We start from the raw sequence: 25,755 nt of genomic DNA, 5'->3' as shown, positions 1-25,755 counted from the left end.
AACTATGAAATAGTGTTCGTGTTTTATTCTTCTTTTTTTTTTCCTCCCCGTCTTTGTAATGATAGTGTGTGTTACAGTTTTTATGAGAGAGAGAGAGAGAGAGAGAGAGAGAGAGAGAGAGAGAGAGAGAGAGAGAGAGAGAGAGAGATTAAATGTACACCAATGTACAGTGCTACAGATCAATATATATATATATATATATATATATATATATATATATATATATATATATATATATATATATAATGTATATGTGTGTGTGTGAGTTAGTAGAACACGGGAGTAAGTGGATGTTATGAGAGTGTTTTTGTTTTAGTGGCTCAGCCACAATATCTACCTATCCGTCATCGATCAACCGTCATACACACGCAGTCGAACCCCACCCTCGCCCCCCCTCCGCCCACTATGTCCGTGGGTTGCATCCCCCCCCCCACCCAATCGACATCCCTGATCATTGGCCAGCCTCTTCTATCCGCTGGCCAGCGTCCTTATCTCCCGTCCACCTCTCAGCTGGCCAGCATCCTTATCTCCCGTCCACCTCTCTGTCAAGTGGCCAAGCCTGCCCCAGCCGTCTAAATGGGTAGGGGAGCCACATAGCAGCAACTTTTCACAAATATGTCTTGCTTAGCACAGCACCATCTGGCGGAGTGGACGAGGGAGAGAGACTTGGAGAGCTCGCCCTGGGGGTCACGCTTGACCTGGTCATACCACGAGCTGCGAGCTTGGCGTATCCAGGTCACATGATTGCCTCCAGATGCTGCTGCTACCGTCAATTGTGTGGTTTCGTTCTTCCTCCAGATTTCTCCAAAGTACATGGAATGGCCAGCTGGAATAGAGCCGCCTTGTTCCATTTAAGGTCACGTGTGTGTGTGTGTGTGTGTGTGTGTGTGTGTGTGTGTGTGTGTAGATGCCTCTGAAAGAAGGTGCATGTGGTTGAACCACTCGTTATTATGTTGGGGTAAGTGCAGCGCCCAACCTTTGGTCGGGGAGTTACTGTGTCGTGTGTAACGCGTGTTCGGGCAAGCTGTTCCTGTCCGCTACAACCCCCCCGCAACAGCTTCTACGCCGCTCCACATATGTTCCTGGGACACGACACTGTGTACCTTGTTTTTACCCGTGTCGAAGCCGGAGGGGTCTAACAGGGCCTCTTGCTGCTCCTGTTGTTGTTCTGTTAGTTTTTTCAAGTACTACCAGTCCCCAAACACGTAAAGATATGTACACATGTGTCGCGCGAAGAATTTCTTTTTTTCTCTCTCTCTCTTTTTTGGTGTCGAGACCAACCTGTTGGAGGATTTTGGACTATTGACATCCAGTGAGACATGTGATTCATAGTGCGTCTATATAATCCTTCACTGAATATCGCCTTTGGTGTCCTCTTTTGGTAAAGCGGGTGTTTGGTTCCTCACACCTTCCGCTCTGTTGGTGGTTGATGGAACCATGGGTCGAGACGAATCTCTAGGCTGTCATTTTCTCCTCCAGTGACCTATGGCAGAATCTGCGTGTGTCGGGGGGGGGGGGGGGGGGGGGGTTGTAAGTCTCTCCCTTAAGAGAGTTTTTACACCCTTCTCTGATTTTGTCACCTTGAATCCTAAGCTTCCTCAGAGTAAGGCACGATCTTTTCATCTCCTTTCCTTCACCCTTTGAAGCAGAGGGTCATTCGCAAGCACAGAGAAGTTTTCCCCAAAGACGATTGGTGATTGGGTCTCTGGGGTTTCACCCCCCTCCCTAGCTACGGAGGTTTCCAAGGCCGGTATGTGGCTTAATCTCAACACACGGGTTTCCGCCTCAGGCAAAGGGGTTTTCCGGGCAGCCAACACTGCTTCAACACACAGGTTTGAACCCCAGGTACAGAGGGCTTCGGGAGGGCTGGCGTCGAAGTCTCAACACACGGGTCCCCAGAGGTTTCCAGGCGTCCGAATGGCGACGGGGTCCCGACACACGGGTTTCCACCCGAGGTACAGAGGTTTCCAGGCGGGTTGGTCACATTGCACACGGGTTCCTAACCCAAGACTCGACACTTCAGGGACGACGCCACCACTACCACCAACACCAACTCCAACTCTAACACCACCAACACAACACCACCAACACTTCTTTTTTACCACCTTTCCTTGAGTCAATTTTGAATCATATATATATATATATATATATATATATATATATATATATATATATATATATATATATATATGTATATATATGTATATATATATATATATATGACCTAAACTGAGTTACGTCACATGTGGAGCAAACACCAAAAAATCAAAGAAGGGAATTTGCGAGAGCTACTGTATTCTTATATCTTCAGAAATAGTGTATGTGTGTTTGTATGTGTGTGTGTGTGTGTGTGTGTGTGTGTGTGTGTGTGTGTGTGTGTGTGTGTGTGTGTGTGTGTGTGTATGCAATCACCTGTTTGTGCTGTGTGGGTAAGGACTCGTAGGACCGACAGCTTTGCAAAGTAACTTCCCAGTCTCTTAATCTTGTATGTATGCACCATGTCTCTCCTCTTTGTGTACACACACACACACACACACACACACACACACACACACACACACACACCAGTCTAAGCCAGGTACAGGGGTATGTGTGTGTGTGTGTGTGTGTGTGTGTGTGTGTGTGTGTGTGTGTGTATAGGTAAGTGTGTGTGTATATTCATATGTCCTGGTTTGAATACACGCACATGAGTGTGTGTCTGTGTGTTTGTATGTGTGTGTCTGTGTGTGTGTGTGTGTGTGTGTGTGTGTGTGTGTGTGTGTGTGTGTGTGTGTGCATGTGTGCGCGCGCGCGCAAGCTTAACGTACATGGCACTGTGGGGGCTTGGGAGTGGCCCTCAGATTTAAAGGTCCCGCACCAGCTGGTGCAACCTTCCGTTTGGACCAGACCGCTTAAGAGTTTTTTCTGTCTTTCCTTGACATTCCTCCCAAGGATATTCGGTTTGCACTGACACCCACCCCGAGCCTTGCAAGAAGTGAACAGCTCGTCCGCATGCGTCCACGCTGGTCGTGGCTTCCCCTTCCCTCTCGACGATGCCACTGAAACACCCGGTATATTTCGACGACCATTATCCCGACAGGGATGTTTTATTGCATTTCGCATCACACGGTGTTATTTAAGGTACTTAGGGACGTAGGGATTTGTGTATTTTACGAGGGATTTATGATTTTTTTCCCCCCCCCGGGGTGTGTGTGTGTGTGTGTGTGTGTATCGTGGGAGATCGAAGGCGGTTGGGTAAGGTAACCAGGAGGAGGAGACAAAAAGCTGCACTCAACGGTACGAGTCCGGACATGGGGGCTGGTTGTGGTGGTGGTGGTGGTGGAGGCGGTCGCCCCTGCCCCGTACCGTTCACCTCCAGTTGATCACCTGTACCTGTTCACCTGTGATTGCTTTGCTGTTCATTAGTCGTTCTTTGCCCGTTGCTCTTTGTTCTTCGTTCCCCAGCACAGCTTGTGAGCGAGAGGAACTTGTTCACTCGCTGTTGTTTTTCAAGTTGCTTTTCGTTTCCGTCTCTCTTTTGATATTTATGGGGGCTCTTTTTTTTTTTTTGTTCGGTCTCCTGTTGCTCGTTGTCTTTGATTTTCGTTTGCTGTTGTTTTCGCTCTTGCTGGATTCCCCCCCCCCCTCTCTCTCTCTCTCTCTCTCTCTCTCTCTCTCTCTCTCTCTCTCTCTCTCTCTCTCTCTCTCTCTCTCTCTCTCTCTCTCTCTCTCTCTCTCTTTCTCACACACACACACTAATAGCTTTTTGCCTTCTCCTGCATTTCCACTTATGTTCATCCACTGCTGTTCATGCGTTCTCTTCTTTCCCTGTTCTCGTTCACCTGTCGTAAGTGGAGTAGAAATCGATATTCGTAAATGACACCAACATTAGTGGATTTAATGATTATTATTCTTAATGGTCTTCATAACTCCACCATCTGCGCTCATTCTCAGAATCCTATGGAGGTAATGAACACTTTCTGACAGAAACAGATGGGAGTTGAAGGTGTCTGCCGGGTTGATTTTGTTCCTCATTCGTGACGGGGGAAAAAAAAAAGGTGTTAAAGACAAGTCGTGGTACATTTCCTGATGGGAATTAGAATCACGCGTAGCTCTTCTCACACTCGGACAGGTAATCACTCCAGCGCTCCATACTTGGACACCAGACAGACCCTGCGGCACCGCACACATTAGAACAGACCCTGCGGCACCGCACGCATTAGAACAGACCTTGCGGCACCGAACATACTAGGACAGACCTTGCGGCACCCCACATACTTGGACAGACAATCCCCTTAACGCCTCCCACACTCGGAGGGACAATTACTTCACACCATAACGTCGGGCAGACGAAAACCTCTCAGTACCTCACAGTCGGGCTGAGCACTTCGGGGAGACCCCTCCCTCCTCTCTGCACTATGCTGAAGACCCCATGAGTAGCGCCTGAAAGACTCGACGACTTCGGAAAGGCCGACGGGACTAAGTGAAAGCTGTGAGCAGTCGTTGACCACCTCCCTTTGAGGGCGTGTGTGTTTGTGTGCGTGTGTCTGTGTGTGTGTGTAAGGCGCGTGGTTGTGAATGAATAATAGAGGGGCTGTGGGTGGGCGACTCTGCACTCATTTCCCCCCCTGCACCCCACCGCCTGCCACAACCCCTCACCACCAAGCACAATGCGGGACGGGGCGCTGCCCAGACGGGTATATGGGAGGAGGAGGACTGGCTTAATGGGTGAGGGTTAGGGGTTCCTCGGTGGCAAGTGGAAGCCAAGAGGAGGAGGAAGGGCGAGAGGAATGTGTGTGTGTGTGTGTGTGTGTGTGTGTGTGTGTGTGTGTGTGTGTGTGTGTGTGTGTGTGTGTGTGGAAAGAACCGGTATAGTAGCAGCCTCCTAGTATATGGAGTAATAGATGGGGAGAAGACGACTTAATGCATGAGGGAGAGGAGGGTGAACTGTGCCTATAACTGGGGAGAATATGTCGAGTGGTGGCTGGGAGTGCAGGGAGCTCTGGAAGTCGCAAGAGACGACGGGAGGATTACTTGGGTGAGTGAACAGATGAGGAAGAATACTGGAGGTGCCAAGCGGGGGAGTACGGGGATTTAGAGAGGATGAAGTGACGGTGAGGGTTGAGTATCGAGACGGTGAAGACGGAGGTATAGGGTTGTGTGGCGCAGTTGAAGACGATGAGAGAAGTTGAGTGGTACGGAAAACTAGAGGAGAGGGAGGGAGAGGAGGAGGAAAGCATAATCTACTTACATGACTGAAGTATGATATCTTTTAACGAATGAAAAGGAGGAATGAAGCGAGTCACATGACTGAGAAGGGGGTAGACCAGAAAACAACACGCAGTAAGAAAAAAAAAGAGAAAAGAATATAATTATTTGCATCCTGGATCAGTGGAATGTAATCGTTCGTAGAAAACAGAAATGTGGGGAAATAAAGGAACACTTGGGAGAAAGACGAGAATAAACAAGAGATGACATAGATGTAAAGAAATGTTAAGTAGAACGAGGAGGAGGAGGAGATGAGGAACGATAAAGCCAAGAAGGAGAGATTATGTGAGTCTGGTTGCCGTAACCTTTCAGTCCCGGCGAGAAAGGGTGAAAAGCTCTGGCCAGGAGGGAGGCTGTGGCGTGAACTGGTTCAACTAGGCTGGCTGCTGGCTGGCTGGCCGAGAGCTAAATGGCTACTACCTGGCGGGATTGCCTGGTATGGCAGCCTCCTCTGTATGGCAGTGACCCACCTTTTAAAGGTCAGCTGCACACTATCGCACACCCCCACCCCACCCCACCCCACCCCACCCCTTCCACCTCCCCTTCCTCCACCCCACGAGTGTTACGTCATTTATCAACGGTCATTATCGGCCCTACACAGTTAGTTGGTTATGAAGTCGAGGGAGAAAACCTGACGAGGCAATTGGGTGGTTTTCGCCATAGTTGATGATGCTGCAGGTACACCTGGAGCACACGATCATAAAGGGAAGTGTTCTGGTGAACAAATTTTTGTTAGGTGTTGTGGTCGAGAGGTGAACAATGATAGAGTGGTGTGATCACGTCCTGTTTCGTATGTGTAAGACATCTCGTCACACATTCTATCTATCGCTGAGTCTCGTAGTATTCTTTTTACAGCTGACGGAAACTCGATGTGATTTTGTTTTTACTGTAAGACCAGAGTTAGATGGATTATATGCAGTCATTATCCTCAGATTTTCTCTGATTAATCATTCTAGTTAATCCTCTTTTTATGAATATGATGATTAGGTTCTCTTCTTAACTTTATACGTGTGAATGAGGACCGGTGTGTTTGCCTGACAGTGTCGTGTACCTGCGTCGGTCGCTAACCCATGTCTTTCCTTTCCAGGTCATCCAAATAGCCTAGATGAGCGGCTGGATGCACGGAGCCTCGACATCTCACACAACATGGCTCCTGCGTCCCTCTACGCCCGTAGTAACGGGTCGGCGTCCTCAGCCTCCCCGCCCACGGTGTCCACGCCCTCCATGCTCATCGTCCCTCAGCCCATCAATGCCGCCAAGATGCCGCCCACTCCGCCAGGCATCGGACAAAACCCGCCCAATAACGGCTCGGCTCGAAAGTACCAGTGCAAGATGTGTCCACAGGTAAGTCTGAAATACCTCCTTATACGTTGCCTGGTCTTGGGTTCCTCCCAACACGTTGGCTGGAGTTCCTCCGTATACGATGTCTGGAACTCCTCCTTATGCGTGGTTTGGAGCTCCTCCTTACACTTTGTCTGGAGCTCCTCTCCACACGTTGGCTGGAGTTCCTCTCCACACGTTGGCTGGAGTTCCTCCGTATACGATGTCTGGAGCTCCTCCTTATGCGTTGTTTGGAGCTCCTCCTTACACGTTGTCTGGAGCTCCTCTCCACACGTTGGCTGGAGGTCCTCCTCATTCCTCACCACCATCAAGCTGTAGTAACTCTAACACAGTTGTACACAGACGTGGCAAAGTCTTAAATCCCCCAGAATCTCTTAATTTACAGTTCTGTATATTTTGCTCTTGATGTTCTCATTAGCTGTATATACCAGTATTAAAACAGCCACATAAACCCTGTGTCGTTACTGCTGTTTGACTGGTGGCATACCATTTCTGAATTGCATTCAGACAACGGTATAGATACCTGAAGGAATGCCCAGAAGTCGTATGTTTTTAAACGTAATAGGCTCTGTGCTTACTGGCCAGAGGTCTCTTACGTGTAACAAACCATGTTGTCTGATTAACTCTTAACGACCGCATCGAGCATATGAGAGTCGATGATATTGTTGTATAAAGATGTTCCCCAGGGCCTTAGGAAGGCTCAGAGACCCTTACTATGTCGATGGCCCTACCCCTTTCCTTGGCCCTTGAGGAAATTGGGCCTCCCCTCGATGATCGGTTTTCACCTCCCGTTATCGCTCGCTACGAGATACAATAACCGTGTTGAACGTTTCTTCGAAGAGATAAATGAATCAATATAAACGTCTCGTGGGTAACTGGGGGAAGACGTAGATCGTGGGGGCGAGAGCGTATTCCAGCGTTCGTAACTAAACACTGAATACTTCCCCATACTTGGCCAGGGCTCAAAGAAATTGAAGTCCTTGGCCCTCTTCCGCCATCATATATATATATATATATATATATATATATATATATATATATATATATATATATATATATGGTACATCTAATAAATTTTCACTGTCTCGCTCGCCAATAAGATTATTATCATCTTTATTACTATAATTATTACCATCCTATATTCCAACAGAAATAAAGGAAGAGCTTGTGTGACTATTTTTTTGGGGCCATCCACTTCATCTCATTATCGCTAGGGACCCCCCGGCAGCATTGCGTGACGCATGTTCTTCTCCCCAAATCATTACCGTCTTCGCTACAACATCTGTTCTTCGCCGTTGGATCATCCATTTTTTATGCACCTATGATGATCTAATTGAAGCAATTTCTTCTTTCATTTTCTTTTTACACATAATGGCCTTTGTTTTTCGCGTCCTCTCTCTCGGATCTGCAGTGGCGAATATTTATCTTTTTTTCGATACGCGATTTTTTTTTTCTTTTATGCGTACAAGAAATGTCCTGAGGCTTGTACCTTTTCGAGAGCTTGTAATATTCACAAAAGGAAGCTTGTAGTGACTCTCTCTCTCTCTCTCTCTCTCTCTCTCTCTCTCTCTCTCTCTCTCTCTCTCTCTCTCTCTCTCTCTCACGTCGTACCCCATCCGGGTGTAGTTCTTACCCACGCGCGTTCTCACCTTCAGCAGTTCCCGTCTGAACCCTTCCATCCTTCTCCTCTTTCAAGTCGCACCTCCACCTCATCCAGACACCCCTTTCCCCACCCATCTCATCGGTCTCTTTCCCCTACCTCGTCTCTCCCCCTTTCCTTAGATCACTTCGTCCTGTCAAAACCTGACGTTGAACTTGGAAGCCGAAGGGATTCAGCTGCTTTACCGTGCAACTCCGAGCGAGAGGCTTCGAATGACTCCGATTTTCGCCGTTCTCAGCAGTTTTACTGTGCAGTCCTCAACGCCCATCCTCTGGGCGGTGGGGCAAGAGGACTGCAGAGGTCGCTGCAGAGGTCACGCATGGCCTGCGTCGGCGGCCAGATGATCGCGACATCAATTGTTGCAGGATTGGTTCTTCAACCTCGCTAGACGACGTCACTCGTATACTAAGGCAACTAAAGGGCTTTCCACCGCCACGCCTCAGCGGCTATGGTTGCGGCAACGGCTCTGCGTATAGGTCAGAAGTCCTTTGGGACGCTGCTTGCCTCGTGTGTGTGGGAGAATGGGGAGAGGGAGAACCCAGCCGACGACCTTGCTCCAATTCCCCTCCGTGCTGGTACCTTTAGCAATATCACGGGAGAAGTACGCTCCCATGTTAGCTCGATAAATATCACCCACATGTTCGTTAACAGTGCCGTATTTGGCGTTAACATAAGCCACCACAGGTTCAGTACATTAGTCCCTTATGGTGGTTTACAGTAGACTGTACTCAGGTTGCTGTCAACCTTACCCATGATACCTAAATTCCTGTCTGGTATATTGATATATAAGCCACAGCACCCCGCCTTGCGGTAGGTCAGAGTACTACGCCGTATCTGAGTTACTTCGTAGTACACGCTACACTGACTGATGGCAGCGTCAGTTCGTAAAGCGAGTCTGAGTTTTACACGCTTCGTGTGATGGTGTACCTCAGTGTCAGGATATAGTTTACTGTATACTAAGGTGTAAGGAACACCAACTTCTTCATCCCTCCTCCCGAGTTGGACCGAGGTAGACTTCCAGTTTTAAAGGTGCCCGTGAACTCATTCCAGTCTAGGGGCATTTGCCTTACCCTTCCAAGGCAAGTCTATCGGCACTGTACCAGGTGTTGCGGCACTGTACCAGGTGTTGCGGCGCAGTACCAGGTGTTGCGGCGCAGTACCAGGTGTTGCGGCGCAGTACAAGGTGTTGCGGCGCAGTACCAGGTGTTGCGGCGCAGTACCAGGTGTTGCGGCGCAGTACAAGGTGTTGCGGCGCTGTACCAGGTGTTGCGGCGCAGTACAAGGTGTTGCGGCACTTGGTACAAGGTGGGTCAGGCGTATTTATCATCTTATTTCACAGTTTCTCTTCTTGCTCATGGCCTACTGGGAGTGGTTTGGGAGGGGGAGGGAGGGAGGGAGGAGGCTTTTAACCAGTAAGATAGGTGGGTGAGGTGTGGAGGTGGCCCACACTTCTATCACCTACACACACACACACACACACACACACACACACACACACACACACACACACACACACACGCGATCTCTCTCTCTCTCTCTCTCTCTCTCTCTCTCTCTCTCTCTCTCTCTCTCTCTCTCTCTCTCTCTCTCTCTCTGTAATCAGCGCGCTTCCTTTTCCTACCTACCTTTACACACACACACACACACACACACATACACATACTCTTCCACAATCACCCCACATATACTCCTCCGCACGCACCCCACACTTACTCCTCCCCACGCACCCTACATATACTCCTCCCCACGCACCCTACATATACTCCTGCACACGCACCCCCCACACACACACACGCACACACCCCCAAATACCCGACCTGGACACCTGTGGGGCCACCCACCGCCGCCCACATTGTTATCAGGGTGATGGATAGCGAGCGAGCGTGGCGAGGTTGACAGATCGCTCCTCTTATCTATTAACAGCTTGTATGACCGATGACTCACAGTTACATTATCTACCCCCCAGCCCCCATTTTTTTTTTTCCTGACGATAGAAGATGGCGCTGTGGAGTGCCGTGAAGATCTGTGTGGGTTTTGGTAGCCCCTCTTAAGTCTGTGGTGTGGGCATAGTCTCCCTACCTCCTTATCTATCTCCCAGCCTCCCTGCTCTCCTCTCCCTCACACAGTATAATGAGCCTTATCAGTTGTGGGATTGGAATATTTGCCCTGGTGGCGGAGCCGCCGCCCCGCCTTCCCCCTTTCCGAGCGGCCCGTTGTAACTGCTACTTTTCCCGCCGCCTCTGCTGCTCCTGCTGGTGTAAACGCCGTCGGCCACCGCACCTCCTCCGGGCGCAGCTCGAGCGAGTTATTCAGGAGGGCGGAGACTTCTTCTGGCGTGGCTCGCTTCGTCGTTATTTTTTTTTCTTTCTTTTTTTTTCTCACTCTCTGGTTCCTGGGTAGCGGAAGGAGCAAGTAAACTTTGAGTCGTTCCAACAGGCTGTTTTTGCGCGGTGGTTGCGAGGCACCACCCTCACTAGGGAGCAGTGACTCGGGCGTAATTAGTTAGGCTGGGTTCATCACAAGCGGTTTTTTTTTTCCATAGGTTTTCGTGTGCAGGTGAAATGACTCGTGTGATTCCCTTACTCCCTCCTCCGTCGCTCGCGATCACTCGCCCTGGTCAGTAGGAAGGACGTCTCTATGGTTTTTGAAAAGGAGTGGTCACTCACTCCGATTTCTTCGTGGAAGGTGTTGAAAAGGAGTGCTCACCCACTCCGATTTCTTCGTGGAAGGTGTTGAAAAGGAGTGATCACTCACTCCGATATCTTCGCTGGAGTGAAGATTCGTTAGTAATACCATCACGGAGGGGTGGCTGGAAGTTGGTTGACTTGGAGGCACACCCACAGGAAATACAGGAAATATTAGCGGGATCTTTGGCAGCAATATAGACGGCGTGGGCAGCAGCCACAGCAGGAACAGGGGCAGGTGGAGGGTAAGTTAACTACCCCCCTCGCCACCAAGACCACCGCCCGGAGGCCTGCTAATCTCCACTTTACAATACCTTTTGGCCATCTCACCGCTCACGCAACAGAGTCAGGTCTTCCGCGACGCACTTACGTATTACCCAATTCTTTCTTCGCACGTTAAGTCTTTAGATGGGCAGTAGGGAGGATGTAGGGTGTGTGTGGGGGGGGGGGGGGGGGGGGCGGGGAGGAGGAGGGAACTCTGTGGTGGCGAGGAGGAAGAGGAGCAGGAGGAAGTCATCGTCTTGGGGGACCTCCTTGTCACCTGGCCTATCCCATCACCTGCAGGTACTCGAAGATGAGGATTTTATAGACCTCCTCAACGAAAACACGACGAAGCAACTCGCGGGGTCGTTTTCATCCGGGTCTGGTGGCCGGTTTTATAACAGTGTTACATTTTCGACCTGCTTGAGGTGTATCACCTGGTCTCTTTAGAGTTTATACACTGGCCAGGGTGGTTCTTCCCCCCCCCCCCCCACATGGGAGCGTGCCATCTGTATAGGGCACTTGAGGCAGCTTGTGAGGTGCGTCTTTCCATGTCACGCCGACGCCCATGCTAAAAATGTTATCTTAAAAGAAAAAATGACGAAAACAAGATCAGGTTTATGGTTTAAATTCTTCGGGAGAATAGTCTTTTGACGTTTCCTTTGTGTCATATTTCATCTTTTCTCACAGACACACCCTCCCATTTCCATGCCCCGGATCCATTTCTCCCCTCCACATTACCGCTAGCCACGTACCCTTCACCCATACCGTCGCTGGAATGCTCAGCTCTACGTGGTGGTGAAGTTATGACGAATATATTCCCGTGCTAAAACGTACAACCAGACACTGAGGGAAGCCGTCAGAGCAAGCCACTACTCTTACATAGATCAACTTGTAAAATCACGTGGAATTACAAAATTACGAGGAATCCCGGATACCAGTCATTAACCTGATGAAATTCATAGCGCGGGGCCCCACCAGTGCCGTGGGGCGGACACCAGGACGCGGATTAACCTCGAGTTGTGTGATACTGGACGACCGCTCTGCAAGAAGGGGCCGCGCGTTTAATTATATGTTCCACACTCCCTGTAACGGTGGTTGTGGGACTGGGTAAGAAAGCCGGGTTTATAAAGGTGGCTCTGGCTTAAGCCAAACGGCGTTTAAGAGCCGAAGCCATTTATTCATACAGCTCCCTGGGTGTGTGTCAGTGTAGTTTCGTATCGTGAGCAGGATCGGTTGGGGAAAACGTTACCTGCTTCGCGTTTCAGCTGTTGCGACGCGGCCTCAGAGCGCAAGAAACACACCGGATTTCATTGAGAACGGAATCGTGTGTGTGTGTGTGTGTGTGTGTGTGTGTGTGTGACGGCATTCTCGGGCTGCCAGCAATAATGCCAACACGGGCGAAGGATTCCCTTGCAAGGTGCAAGGGTCTGTCTCTCTATCTATCTGTCAATTAGAGGTAGACCGACATGGACATATAGTCAGTGAAAGGGAGTGGGAGGATTAAGAAAAACGAGGGCATGAATCGTTGGCTCAAAGCCACTCTGTCCTTCGAGATCGGCAACGCAACACACCTCACCTTGTTAGGTCACCGAGAATGGGTGTGTGTGTGTGTGTGTGTGTGTGTGTGTGTGTGTGTGTGTGTGTGTGTGGTGGGGAGGAGCCCCGCCTCGCGTCTCCTAGCGGGAGGGAGTTGGGCGAGAGATGAAAAGGAAAAAAACGAGAGACAGAGAGGGAGGTAAGGTAGGGCAGAGGGGGTACATAACTGAGAAACTCGTAAACACAAATAACCTTGTCGTATCAAAGAATCAGACGGCAATTATTGAGCGAACAGCGGACGGTATTACCCACCTTGACGTGGTCTGTCCGGCCAGCCACCAGCCAGCCAGTCAGCCAGCCAACCCTGGGTAAAAGTCAAGATTTAGTCTGGGGCATCGGTGGCTGGGGAGGGGAGGGGGTATGTTGGGTTTGGGTAGGAGGAGGAGGAGTAGGGTGGATTGGGGGAGGAGGAGGGGGTGAGCACCGGCGGCTGAGAGATAGTGGGTGGGGTACGTTCCCACTGAGTTACGGTACATGCTAGGAGAGCGTACCACTGTGCTTGCTGTGTTCCTCACACACACACACACACACACACACACACACACACACACACACACACACACACACTTTCTATCTATTTTAAGCTTACCTGATTCATAAATTACACTATTATTGTTGTTGTTGTTGTTGTTGAAGATTAGCTTTTTGTTTACCGTGTTCACGAGTCGTAATGCGCTTGATACATGAACACAAAGGTGGGATATATATATATATATATATATATATATATATATATATATATATATATATATATATATATATATATATATATATATATCTGTTGTTCTTTTGGTTCTCATGGTATTTGCGTCGTTGGCTTTTGTGGATGGGTTTGTTGCTGTGTGAGGGTCGGCGATTTTAATTGTTTGGCTGTGTAGGAGGTGTGGGACTGGCTGTAGGTACATGACGCGTTCTGATGGTGAGCTGGGGTGGTGGAGGTAAGCTGTGGTGGTTCTTAGCTGATGGTGAGCTGGGTGAGTTTGGGTGTGTGGGGTTATTTTGCTGCAGGTGTGCTTGGATCTTTGATGATGGTGAACTGGGAGCTTTGTAGATGGTGAGGTGGGAGCTTTGCTGATAGTGAGGTAGGAGCTTTGCCGATGGTGAGGTGGGAGCTTTGCCGATAGTGAGGTGGGAGCTTTGCAGATGGTGAGGTGGGAGCTTTGCCGATAGTGAGGTAGGAGTTTTGCAGATGGTGAGATGGGAGCTTTGCCGATGGTGAGGTGGGAGCTTTGCAGATGGTGAGGTGGGAGCTTTGCAGATGGTGAGGTGGGAGCTTTGCTGATGGTGAGGTGGGAGCTTTGCTGATGGTGAGATACGCAGATTATAAACGGGACACCGGATAAGGCGATGGTGTTGTCCTTGCTGTACAGACCTCGGTGTGCAGGATGCCAACGCTTTCCTAGGCTTGATGTGGTGATGATTTTCGAAGCAGTAATGAAGGCAAGGGTGATATCAAGACTGATAACGATGCTTCTAACTGTTGAGGTGAAAATGGCGAGGAAAATGGTGTGGGGTGATGCAGGCCATGATAGAGGAAGGGCGCGGGGGTAGAGGGAGAAGTACCCATGCGCCGCGCCCGGAGACCCCGCGCCGAACCACGCCCACTTCTGGTATGCGGGTTGTCTCGCCGCGTACCCATGCCACTTGACAGTTTCAGTTTATTTTCCATTATTGTTTCATATGCAAATGAGAGACAGGGGTTGATGTGGAGTCGCCGGGGATGAATTTACAATTCCACTCTTCAGGGAGTATCCGTGTGTGTCTCTGTATATACGTCTGGGAGATGCGATTTCCAGCTATACACCCGAAAGATTCGAGCCCGGAGGAGAATATATATATTTTTTTTTTCAACATCACCTGGAAATGGGAATACAAGTCCCGTTCTTTAGATATACCCAGCAGGAAAATTACAATTTCTTTTTTTTTTTTTTTTGTCACCCCATGATCGCTGTTCACTCCAGAGGTTCATCGTTTTGTTAAGGTCGCCTCCCGACTCCAAAAGCTCCCCTCCAGCTCTCTTAAGCAGCATCGAGTCGTCTTTATAGAGCACTTAAAGTCACTCAACCTCGACGGAGAGTCCGGCCAGATTTTCTGCCTCTCGCCAGCGAACGTATTTTATAGATATTCCGTGTGATAAACCTTGGCTATAATGTTATTCTCGATGGCCGCCCTTGTTACACCGGCTACCGGACAGGCCAGGGGTACCATGATCCCATCCTCGTTCCTACAGTTTCAAAAAATATAAGTAAGATCTCGTCTGCCTTTTGTATCATATGACCACCGCAAGCAAGCCTCAGCGATAGCGCGCCCAGGTCACAGGTAACCAGGAGTTCGCGAAGAGTTCGAAACCAGACGGCCATGTGGCCCCTCCTCACCTGCCCGAGTTTCACCTGATCAGTAAAGTGTGAACGTTCCGACGCGTTCACCAAACCTGATCTTGGGGAACAAATTTGAAACACAAGCCCGCGCTGCCCACAAGGAGAGTTGCCGCCATAAATTCTTTGCCGCAACTTGCCGTGGTCACTGCTCTTGGGCTTCAACACTGGGCAGTGTGCGTGTGCATGTGTTAATCGCATGCATGCATGTGTGTGTGTGTGTGTGTGTGTGTGTGTGTGTGGGGTGGTCCGGTTAGAGGACCTTCGGTATAAAGTCCACATGCCAAACCTGGGACCTGGAATTCGAGTCATTAAATCTGATATTATTATACCCAGATTTAGCCTTTATGACAGGCTTAACACGATTAGTCGTCCGTGCTGCTAGTGGACTACTTCGGGGTTGATGTATATTGTTGTGGTGATAAATGTCACAGGTTTAGGCATGTACAGTCCTGGACAAAAGAAGATCTGACACACGCTTGGTAGAAGCTACGTCCGTGTCCCTTTGTCACAACAGATAGACAGATAGAGAAGGTTCACGCAGCTTCAGCCAGTGTTTACCGTAATCTTCGACCGCAGCTTAACGTCGAGCATTCGTCTGTTTCAACAGAAACATACCTGTTTTGCCCGTTATGAGATAAGCTGAACGAAGTTAGCCCCAGTGTGCAAGACATTGTATTTCAAGGTTGATGATAACAAGGTGTCATTATGCAGCGAGTTATCATATATCTTTATTTTTAGGTGACTGACGAACCACTTAACATAGGAGGTCATTATCTCGGGTCCTTTTATGGTTTCTGACACTTCGTCCAACAGACACACATTTCAAGCCAAATCTCTTTGAAATTCGCTTTGGAATTCCACCCCGTTTGGCGCTCGTGTGTACACCCAGCTGACACAACTCGTCGATGTCTTTCTTCCTCCTCTCGTAAGTAATGAGATAGCTCGGGGACTGGTTATGTCTTGGTCACACGTCATTCGCTGACGTGGCTGGGACTCCCGGACAAGGTGGCGTGGCCGGAACGATACGAAAGGGTCAAGAGACGGTGGAGATAGGTAGACGGACTCGAGTAGGAGAAGAGAAAAGAGGCAGAATTACCTCTAGGGAGGAAGGCAACAAAAAAAAAAAAAAAAGTGGACACGGTAGAAAGGATGATGAAGGATCAATCACACTTTTGTTCTTTTTACGATTGTAATAGTTTTCCTGTACCCGTACGCGTAGTTATGTACAGGTTCGGCAGCCACCATGGTCATGATTTACTCGTACCTGAGGGCAGGTTCTGTACGAGGGCGTTTCAAGTCTCTTAAGTTAGACCCGAGACAGTTAGACACGCAGTGAGTTTCATCTAGTCACGTGATGGCCCACCTGGTCACGTATGGTCTACCTTAGTGTCGCTTGTAGACCACCTGATGCCTTTTGACCTACCTAATTCATAGTTGGTCCAGCTGAGTCTTTCTTTTGGACAGTTTAGCTCAGGTTGGTTGGTCCGTCTCAGGTAAGGGCTGTGGTCCGCGTCGATCACCTTTGGTCTTCGTGAACCTAGCAGTTATAGTTAGTCAGTTTTTGAGTCCCGTAGTCCAGTCATGTAAAATGAGTCACTTAATGCTCTACAGCGTAATGGTTCTATTGACACTCGTATTCTTTAGACGAGTCTCCTGCAATTGACCCGTTTTCCCTTTTAGTCTCCTCCGAAGCCAAGAGTCATTCATGTGGTACACATGAAAGCACCTAAGACGCGTGATTTACCAAGTGCATGATGATGTGCCAGGGGTCATGCATACGCCTGATGTGCTATCAGGCTGCTGGGAAAACGTCTCCTATCCTTGACCTTTCCCTGCCTGCCTGCCTGCTTTCCTAGGTTTCGAACCGCATTCCTGTCTTGCTGTTGCTTGTCTGTGCCGTCCACCTCACACCTCTTTCTTCACACCCCCTCACTCATCCATTTCCACGAGCGTCTGCAATCCGTCATTCGCATCTTGGTACATTTTGTAATAAAAAGCGTAGCATCTCTCGGTTTACCCACTATAAACTTCGTACTTAATTTCCTTCAGGATTTACATCATATTCTCTCCTTGTCTCTTAATTTCCTAGGAACATATTCTTATCCTCCGCTGCTACAACCGTTTTCTGTTGTGTGTGTGTGTGTGTGTGTGTGTGTGTGTGTGTGTGTGTGTGTGTGAAGTAACTGCTCCTTTCATTTGCATAAGCTTTCTACAACCACGCTACGTGAACTAATTACCTTGGACTAATCATCTGTTGCATTCTAACGAGCGTAACGACCCGTTCGTAGAAAAAAAAAAAAGATGGCGAAAAAACTGATAATGAAAGAAACAGGAGGAGGAGGAGGAGGAGGGTGCAAGCTGAGGCGAAGGAATGTCCAGTTCAAACTTCTTTCTTTTTTTCATTAATTTCTTTCACAAGCAAAAAGGCTGTTGATTCAACATGAACTATTGGTATTATATTTTTCCTCCATTTTTTCCCCCCTTTAGAGAGGTTGTGCATGCCAGCCGTAAGCACGAATGATCTAAGTTGGCTCAGTATGCAAACACAGAGAGACACACACAGATGCGCCTCTCTGACCATCGAGTATTGGTGTTCTACGACGTTTTAGCATCCTCTTCCACCCCATGAGCACGATGGTACGATCCTTGAGCACGACGGTACGATCCTTGAGCACAACGGTACGACCCTTGAGCACGATGGTACGATTTTTTTTTGGGGGGGGGAGCATGATGGCCCGAAAGAGGTCAAAACCTGGAAGGGTTTCTGGTCAAAGACCACGCCATCATCATCATCATCATCATCACTCCTACGCTCATGGAGTGGCATCTTCGTGCCCAAGGGTCGTACCATCGTGCTCAAGCGTCATACCAATGTGCTCAAGGGTCGTACCGTCGTGCTCAAGGGTCGTACCATCGTGCTCAAGGGGTCAATACTATGTTTCTAACTTCCATTCATTGTAGGATAGCTTTCTTTCGCGTTTTCTATAGTCTTTCTTATAGAATAGGCATCACTTCGACCCGTATATTAAGAGCAGTACAATCCTGCTACCGTTTTCCCACAATAAGATGAAATGATTCGCATTTGTGCCGGTATCTCCGGGAGATATTCTGCGCACCCCATGCTCATCCTGCGAGCGGTAGCGCAAAAAGGATTACAGAGGTTAACAAAGGCAGTTCTTTGTCCAGGCCGTACCCATCGTAAGACTCGCCTCCCACCGCTCCCGTCTTGCGCGTCGCCAGCAGAGTCGCGTCGAGAGACGATGATTCTTTATATGTATATAACACACTGAAACACTGCGGTCCTCACCCACTCAACAACCTAGAACACCCTCCCACGCAACGCATTCATACACACACACACACACACACACACGACACACCCATACATGTGTCTCCGTTTCCCCCCCTCTCTTTCAAATACTTTCCCACCGCCTTCCACACCTACCCCAGGGCCTTGAGCTCTTCCCAAATAGGGGGTCATTCCTTAACACCCCCTAACCCCCAACTCCCCCGTTAGAATTTCGACATGAGAGCATTTGCCTCATTACCATTGGCACAGGTCAGAGTAATGACCCTAATTACTTCAATTAGCCTCCATGAACTGGTTTGTCCCCTCTCATCCCTTCAGCGCTGATTGGTTGCCCCTTTTTTTTCCCCTCAAAGTTTTTTTTTTTTTTTAGCTCAAGTGGACCAGTTTACTCGTAAAGATTTATTCTTTTTTTCTTTCTTTCGCCTGAACGGTAGTTTTTGGTGGTAGTTGGTCCAAATGGATCACTCCTTGCCGTTCATTCAATGTTTCTACGTGAGTGGCTCATGTTTTTCCCTCATTGTTTCATCTGATTTGCACAGCTGTTTAGCGTTTAATCTTATTTGCGTATCAGCCTTTATCGTTCAATCTTATTTGCTTCACCAGGTCTTACCCTTTCGTATGATTTGCACGAGAGTTTCCTGTGTTTTATCTGAATTGCTTATCAACTTTCTCTGGTTAATCTGATTTTTTTTTTTGCTTAAAAGTCGTCACCATTTCATCTGACTTCCTTAAGTCGACCCTGAGAGTTGAGTCACACTTACTTAAGTGTTTCTAGAGTTTTTTTTCTTCTGTTTCGTCCGATTTACTTTAACAATTTCTCACGTTTACCATCCGATTCGTTGAAGATATTCCCAGGTAACATCGCTTCGCCTTCACCACCGTGCCTACCTCTCTCTCTCTCTCTCTCTCTCTCTCTCTCTCTCTCTCTCTCTCTCTCTCTCTCTCTCTCTCTCTCTCTCTCTCTCTCTCTCTCTCTCCCCCTTACTAGCGATCGTGATTCCAATATGTATTTTTTTTTCATTCTCCCCTTGAACGATTCTTCTGACGACCTACAGCGTTTCATTTCGTTCGTACCTCCCCAGTTTTTTTTCTTTCCCTTCCTCTCCCCACCTCTCTTGCTCTCCTCCCCCAGCTACCAGCGTCTCTTCTCCCGCCTCCCTTGCCTCCCCGCTGTATCCTGTAACTTAAGTGGCGTCGATTATCTTGTCTCTTTTTAAACATCCTCCAACTTGTTTCATAAGCTGCCTTTATCTTCTTTTTTTTTTCAATCATCTTCCATGTTTTACTAAACCACGTTTCTAGAGTTTCATCCTCCACAACTCATCTCCGATCTTGTTTCTTGTGATGTTTATCTCTCGTTTCCTATCTTCTTTTGTAGATATTATCTTAAATTCCTTACTTATCTTGCTCTTTATGATCGTATTGTGTCATGGTACTAGACTCTTGTTTTTCCCTTAACAACCTTTTCTTGAGGTGTCCCCTGAATGGTGTGCGTATTTTTCTTCTTTTTTTATTTACCTTTTCCTCTGACCCGCACGTCGTAATGCGACGCTTTGTTGACGATACGCACTTGCGTCAGGATCGGTTGGTTGGCGTACCGTAGCGACAGCGTCTCCGTCACGTCTGCCTAGAGAACTTAACGAGTGTTTAATAGCCAAATTTTTTTTTTCTTTCTCTCTTTCTCTCTTTCTTTTTCGCCCCGAGAGCCAGCCAGTTTGCTGCTGTTGTTGACATTGGGTGTAATTGCTCGCATTAAATTGGCCGTTCCATTGTTTTCCTCCTCCCTCCCTCCTTCCTCCCCCCCCCCCCCTCAATGTACGCCTTGTTGGCTCCAAGGTTATTATTCGATGCATTATTATTACCGCTTCCTGCTGTGGCTTGTTTCAAGTGAAGACACCAATCTCGGCGTTTATATAAATGGCTTTTAAAAGTCGCGTGGGGCTTCCCAGGCACCGACGGAAACCAGGTCTCTCTCTCTCCCTCTCTCTCTCTCTCTCTCTCTCTCTCTCTCTCTCTCTCTCTCTCTCTCTCTCTCTCTCTCTCTCTCCTTAAAGCTCTGAAACTGAAGTGAGTTTGTCGTGTGCTAAAGGGGTGGTGGGAGGGTGCTTATGTCCGGACCACGCGTCCATCAGCAAACCCCGTGTACAGACGGGGTGAAAAGGAGTTGTTTCTTTCTCCTCCTCCTCCTCCTCGTGCCCCAACCTACCTCTTCCCTCTCGCCATTATCCAGGACCTTATTAAAAAGACGACCTTTTGTTGACAGTGGCAGTCAGAGTGCTGGTAGTGTCGTGTGCCGCCTCTCCAACATATCTCGACGTGGACTCCCGCTGCGTAGCGCTTTTCCAAACCAAGGGGCGTTCGCTCCCCTTCTGCGAAAGAAGCATACCCGACGTGTTGTCTGCGGTGTGTGTATATATACCTGTCTGGGCTCAAGCCCGAGTGGGTGGTTTTGGACGGAGGGTTGGGTGTATACAAGGCCTCAAGGTAGATTACCTTCTGAACGAAAGTTTCTGCAAAGTAGATTGTGTGGGTGGCGGTCATAAGGCAGCGAGGGTGGGAAGATTAAGGAGGAGGTTCTCGCGCGCGAGCGAGAGCACACAGACATTCACACCTTGAATGAATCGCGTTATTTGGCGGGTTTAAGTGTGTGTTTGTGTTGTGTGTGTGTGTGTGTGTGTGTGTGTGTGTGTGTGTGTGTGTGTGTGTATTGTAGGCGTATTAGGGGTCCGGGGGATATGATGCTGCGAAGGCCATATTGTCGTTGAGATGAGAACGTACCAAGGCTTCTGTATTGTAAGGGATGAGGAGATCACAGGTGCATTGTGTGTGGGGCTGAGTGGTGCAGGGGAGCCGGTGTGGGGGAGGAGGTCTCACGACGAGTACTGTCTGTCTGGAGTGGTGAGGTCTCGAGAGAGGGAATGAGAGAATAAGAGAGATAGAGAGAGAGGTAACCCCTGGGGGGAAACGAGGGGAAGAAAACACGTAGAGAGGGGAATATCCTCGTGTCTGTAACCAGTGTGTGTGTGTGTGTGTGTGTGTGTGTGTGTCGGGAGGAAGAGGGAAAGAGGATTTAAGCTGTTGGAAAAGGAAAAGGCGTAGGGAGGGAGGAGGGATTGAGTAGTAAGAGTTGAATCAAAAAGTGAGAGGGGGAAGAATTTAAGTGATAAAGGACGAGGCGAGGTACATTGACGATGGAGAGAAGAGACACAAGAGAGGAGGAAGGCAAAGCAGGAAGAGGCTGTATGAGAGGAATTGAGGTTGAAGATGAACGGGATAGTCGATTCATTTTCCCCTCAAACCGTCAGTAGGATCTACGTGTTCCGTAGCAAGTACCCTGGCGCGAGAGTGTTAGCTCGAAGTGCCATCACGTTAGCAGGAAGAACATGTCTCAGTACGGGAAAGCCTCTCAAGAACAGGAAATATCAAGGGGAGGCAGGAAGCTTATCATCGATGGAGAAGAAGCGATGTGTGGCAAGTGAGTTAGTGATCCCGAAGGCTGTGGAGGAGCAGAAACAGGCTGAGGGAGGAGGAGGAGAAGAAAAAGAACCCCCCCGTACTTCTACAGGAGTGAGTCTCAGGGACTGTGTAGGTAATGATCATGCCGCCGCTGCTGCTGCTGCTGGGGGAGATGAAGAGCGTGGGCCGGGTGAGGGTGGGGGTGGAGTGAGGAGGGAACTCCCTTCCCCCAACCCATTGGTAGGAGCTTTTGTCAATCCTCCACTGGAAGTGTCAAAAGGTGGATAGCCGTTCGTGGGGAGAGGGCGGCAGCTTCCCCTTTGTGAGGGTGAAAAGGGTGAAATAACGTCTTTTATCACCCCCTTTCCCTGCCCTTTTACCCTCCTCCCCCACACTCATCCCTCATCTTCCCAGATCGTTAAAAACGAGACGTGATTCCTCCCCATCTCTCCTCCCGCATCCTTCGCCATGGTTTAGGACAGCTGGTATTGCTGGGGTACATCACATCTGGGAGGGTCGCAGCCAGTCGACAAATTCTCTTATTAATAGTTTCATTCATTTCTAAGACTATATTTTGTCGTATAATTCTCATTATCCATTTTTTTGGCGTTTCTATACATCCCTCTTATACGTGTGTGTGTGTGTGTGTGTGTGTGTGTGTGTGTGTGTGTGTGAGTGTATTTGTGTGGATGTGTGGATGTGTTTGTGTGGGTGGGCGCGGCGGCGGCTGCAGAGGCCCCCGTCGACCACCACCAGAGAAAACCTGACCTGAGGCTTGGCTGGGGAAACTTAGTGAGTGTTGGGTCAGACTAACGGAGTGTCGCGCCAGCCACCCCTGCCTGCCTGCCAGCTTGATTGCTTGCTTTCTTGCTTGCTTACTTGCTTGCCAGTCTGTCTAGGTACTGTCCACCTTCTCGCGCCTGCGCCTCTCTCTCTCTCTCTCTCTCTCTCTCTCTCTCTCTCTCTCTCTCTCTCTCTCTCTCTCTCTCTCTCTCTCTCTCTCTCTCTCTCTCATTAAAGAAACGGGTCTAGGAGGCAATAGAGATAGGATGGTGGAGAAAGAGAGAGACAGTGTGTGTGTGTGTGTGTGTGTGTGTTGTGTGTGTGTGTGTGTGTGTGTGTGTAGGATAGAAAGCTGGAGGTATTGTGTGGTTGTCGATTGACATGCTAGACCCTTGGCCAGGGAATTAATGCTATGTTCAGCTTGCCCCCGGCCTTGGCATAGCCTGACCACATCACCCAACACCTCCCGTGCCCCCACCTCTCTCTCCCTCCTCCTCCTCCTCCTCCTCCCCCCTCTTCACTTCTTCCCTATTTATCTCTGTCGTATTTCTCTCTATTTTTTTCCTTCTCCCTCATTACATAACGTACTTCCCGTGAGTCACGCCTTGCCTCCATGTCCTTCCTGACCTGCCTGCTGCCCATTTCATTCCCTCATTACGTTTGCTAACATCTGTCAAATCCAGTCTCTCTCTCTCTCTCTCTCTCTCTCTCTCTCTCTCTCTCTCTCTCTCTCTCTCTCTCTCTCTCTCTCTCTCTCTCTCTCTTAGAGGGCCAAAATAGGTACGTTTGAAGGAATGATAGTCCAAGCAATATCATATGGTTGCGAGGCATGGGTTGTGCATAAGACTGTGTGGAGGAGGGTGGATGTGTTGGAAAATGAAATGTTTGGAGTCGATATGGGGTGTGTGAGGTGGTTTGATCGAATAAGTGATGAAAGGATAAAAAAAAAAGATGTGTGGTGATAAAAAGAGTGTGTTTGAGAGCGCTGACGAGGGTGTCTTGAAATGGCGTGGACATACGGAGAGAATGAGTGAGGGAAGGTTGACAAAGGATATATGGGTCAGATGTGGAGGGGTCAAGGAGAACAGGGAGACCGAATTGGAGATGGATGGATGGAGTGAAAAAGATTTTGAGCGATCGGGTCGTACTGTCAGTGGACTAAATCAGGGCATGTGAAGCGTCCGGGTTGAACCATGGAAAGGTCTATGGGGCCTGGGTGTGGATAGGGAGCTGTGGTCTCGGTGCATTACACATGACAGCTAGAGAATGGATGTGGGCGGATGTGGCCTCTCTTCGTCTGTTGTTCCTGGCGCTACCTTGCGAACGCAGAATCAGTATATATATATATATATATATATATATATATATATATATATATATATATATATATATATATATAAGATGTCCGCACGAATATCATTGTGTATATACATGCCACGCGCACTTGTGCAACGCCTTGCAAGCTCACCTTCTGCCCTCTTACTGTTACCACAGGGCGCCTCCCTCCTGAAGGGGCACCCAGGGGAGGCCACCACTTATCGTCTGCCAAGGTCTTCTTCACCTTTTCTTCTTAGGAATATTCTGTATATGCGAGTTATCCAGAGTTGATGGTGCGGGGGAGTCGAGTAATAGATCCCCAGAAGAAAATGGGGTCGAAAAGGGGAGAATAATGCTCGGGTGAAAGCCACTACCAGTGCTAGACGATCAGCAGGCGGGTAGGGATAGATCAGTAGTTTGCCCCTACGGGACAGGGGATGAGACAGGGGACGGGACGCGACGTAAGGCAGCGGCTGCTGCTGCTGCCGTGGGACCGATCTTTCTCATGTTTATTTTGACGCGTGACGTCACTTTTTAAGTGAGTTTTAATGCCCCTCGTCTGTTCTCGGGTGTGTTTGCGCAGGCGCATTATACGAGTTGGTGAACACGTCACCTTTGTCGTGAGTCTTTGTATAATATCGCGGCTACGTGACTATAAACCCGGAGAATCGAAACACCAAAAGAAGAAAAAGAAAAAGAAAGAGGGGGAAAAAAAGTGAATTGGTTTTGCTCGAATGCTAAATTCTTACCGGAAATTGTGGTGGCGATTTTCGCCTGTGTGTTGCTTCATCAAGCAAGGGACTGCGGGGGGAGGCTGTTGACTTCTCTCCCTCTCCTCCCCAATTGGGACACCGTGTACGTAACTGGTGGTCGGAGCAGATATGTTCAGGGCGCTACATGGGACGTATTTTCTTGTCTGTCAAATCATCGCATTTGGGCTAATCTTGAAACACGAGGCCCTCATTGTAATACGTATTTGTGTGTGTGTGTGTGTGTGTGTGTGTGTGTGTGTGTGTGTATGTATGTGTGTGTGTGTGTAAGAGACCAGCTACGACGACGGTATATTGATGACAGGGAATACAAAGCGAATCATCTGCGTCCGTGAGAAAAATCAGACGTGGATGACAAAATTTTTGCAAGTGTGTGTGTGTGTGTGTGTGTGTGTGTGTGTGTGTGTGTGTGTGTGTGTGTGTGTTTTAACGTTTACTCTCCTGCGGTCGTAGTCACGTAGGTGTGAGTTGAAGGGTTTACAGCTTATGTGCCCAGACGCGACCACAGGTGTGTGTGTGTGTGTGTGTGTGTGTGAGTTTTTTTCTTCGTCCCCTTGGACGTGTCCCACCAGTGCCTCTGCCCGTATAGCAACCTTCTGAATCTCACACCACTGACGCCTTTACCACCGTTATTCAGCTCCACGACCAACCACCCTCACTAGAGCCAAGACGTTCTGACCACAACTCCCATGTGAATAGGCAGCGGTAGAAACCCTGCTACACACCCACGCACCACACCCACAAGACCGGCATCTACTCCAGTATGGGCACAAACACTCGCGGACAAAGCACCTGAAGGACTCCTCTTGCCTCGAACTCGCGATACGCATCTAGTCAACGCTGTGCCGACTCCTCTTTGTCCACCTAGTAAGAAAATGGATTGCTTTGACGGGTGTAGTACTGGCGAGTGGAGACTATGTGGATAAGACGTGCATTCTTCACTGCGGTC

General features: G+C 48.9%; 1 protein-coding gene across 16 annotated transcripts in view; it reads left to right on the top strand.

The window, feature by feature from the left end:
* The window catches only part of LOC139760088 (zinc finger protein rotund-like), a 761,655-nt gene that overhangs the window by 701,275 nt on the left and 34,625 nt on the right, over positions 1 to 25,755 (top strand). For all 16 annotated transcript variants that reach the window (XM_071682905.1, XM_071682902.1, XM_071682908.1 and 13 more), the window contains one exon: positions 6,335 to 6,591. In XM_071682905.1, the coding sequence (XP_071539006.1) occupies positions 6,335 to 6,591 (257 nt within the window). The remainder of the gene's footprint in view (positions 1 to 6,334; positions 6,592 to 25,755) is intronic.

Source organism: Panulirus ornatus, chromosome 35 (genome assembly GCF_036320965.1).
Source record: "Panulirus ornatus isolate Po-2019 chromosome 35, ASM3632096v1, whole genome shotgun sequence".
NCBI classification, from domain to species: Eukaryota; Metazoa; Arthropoda; class Malacostraca; order Decapoda; family Palinuridae; genus Panulirus; species Panulirus ornatus.
Note: the sequence above shows the minus strand (reverse complement) of the source record. Positions and strands in the feature narration are given on the sequence as shown.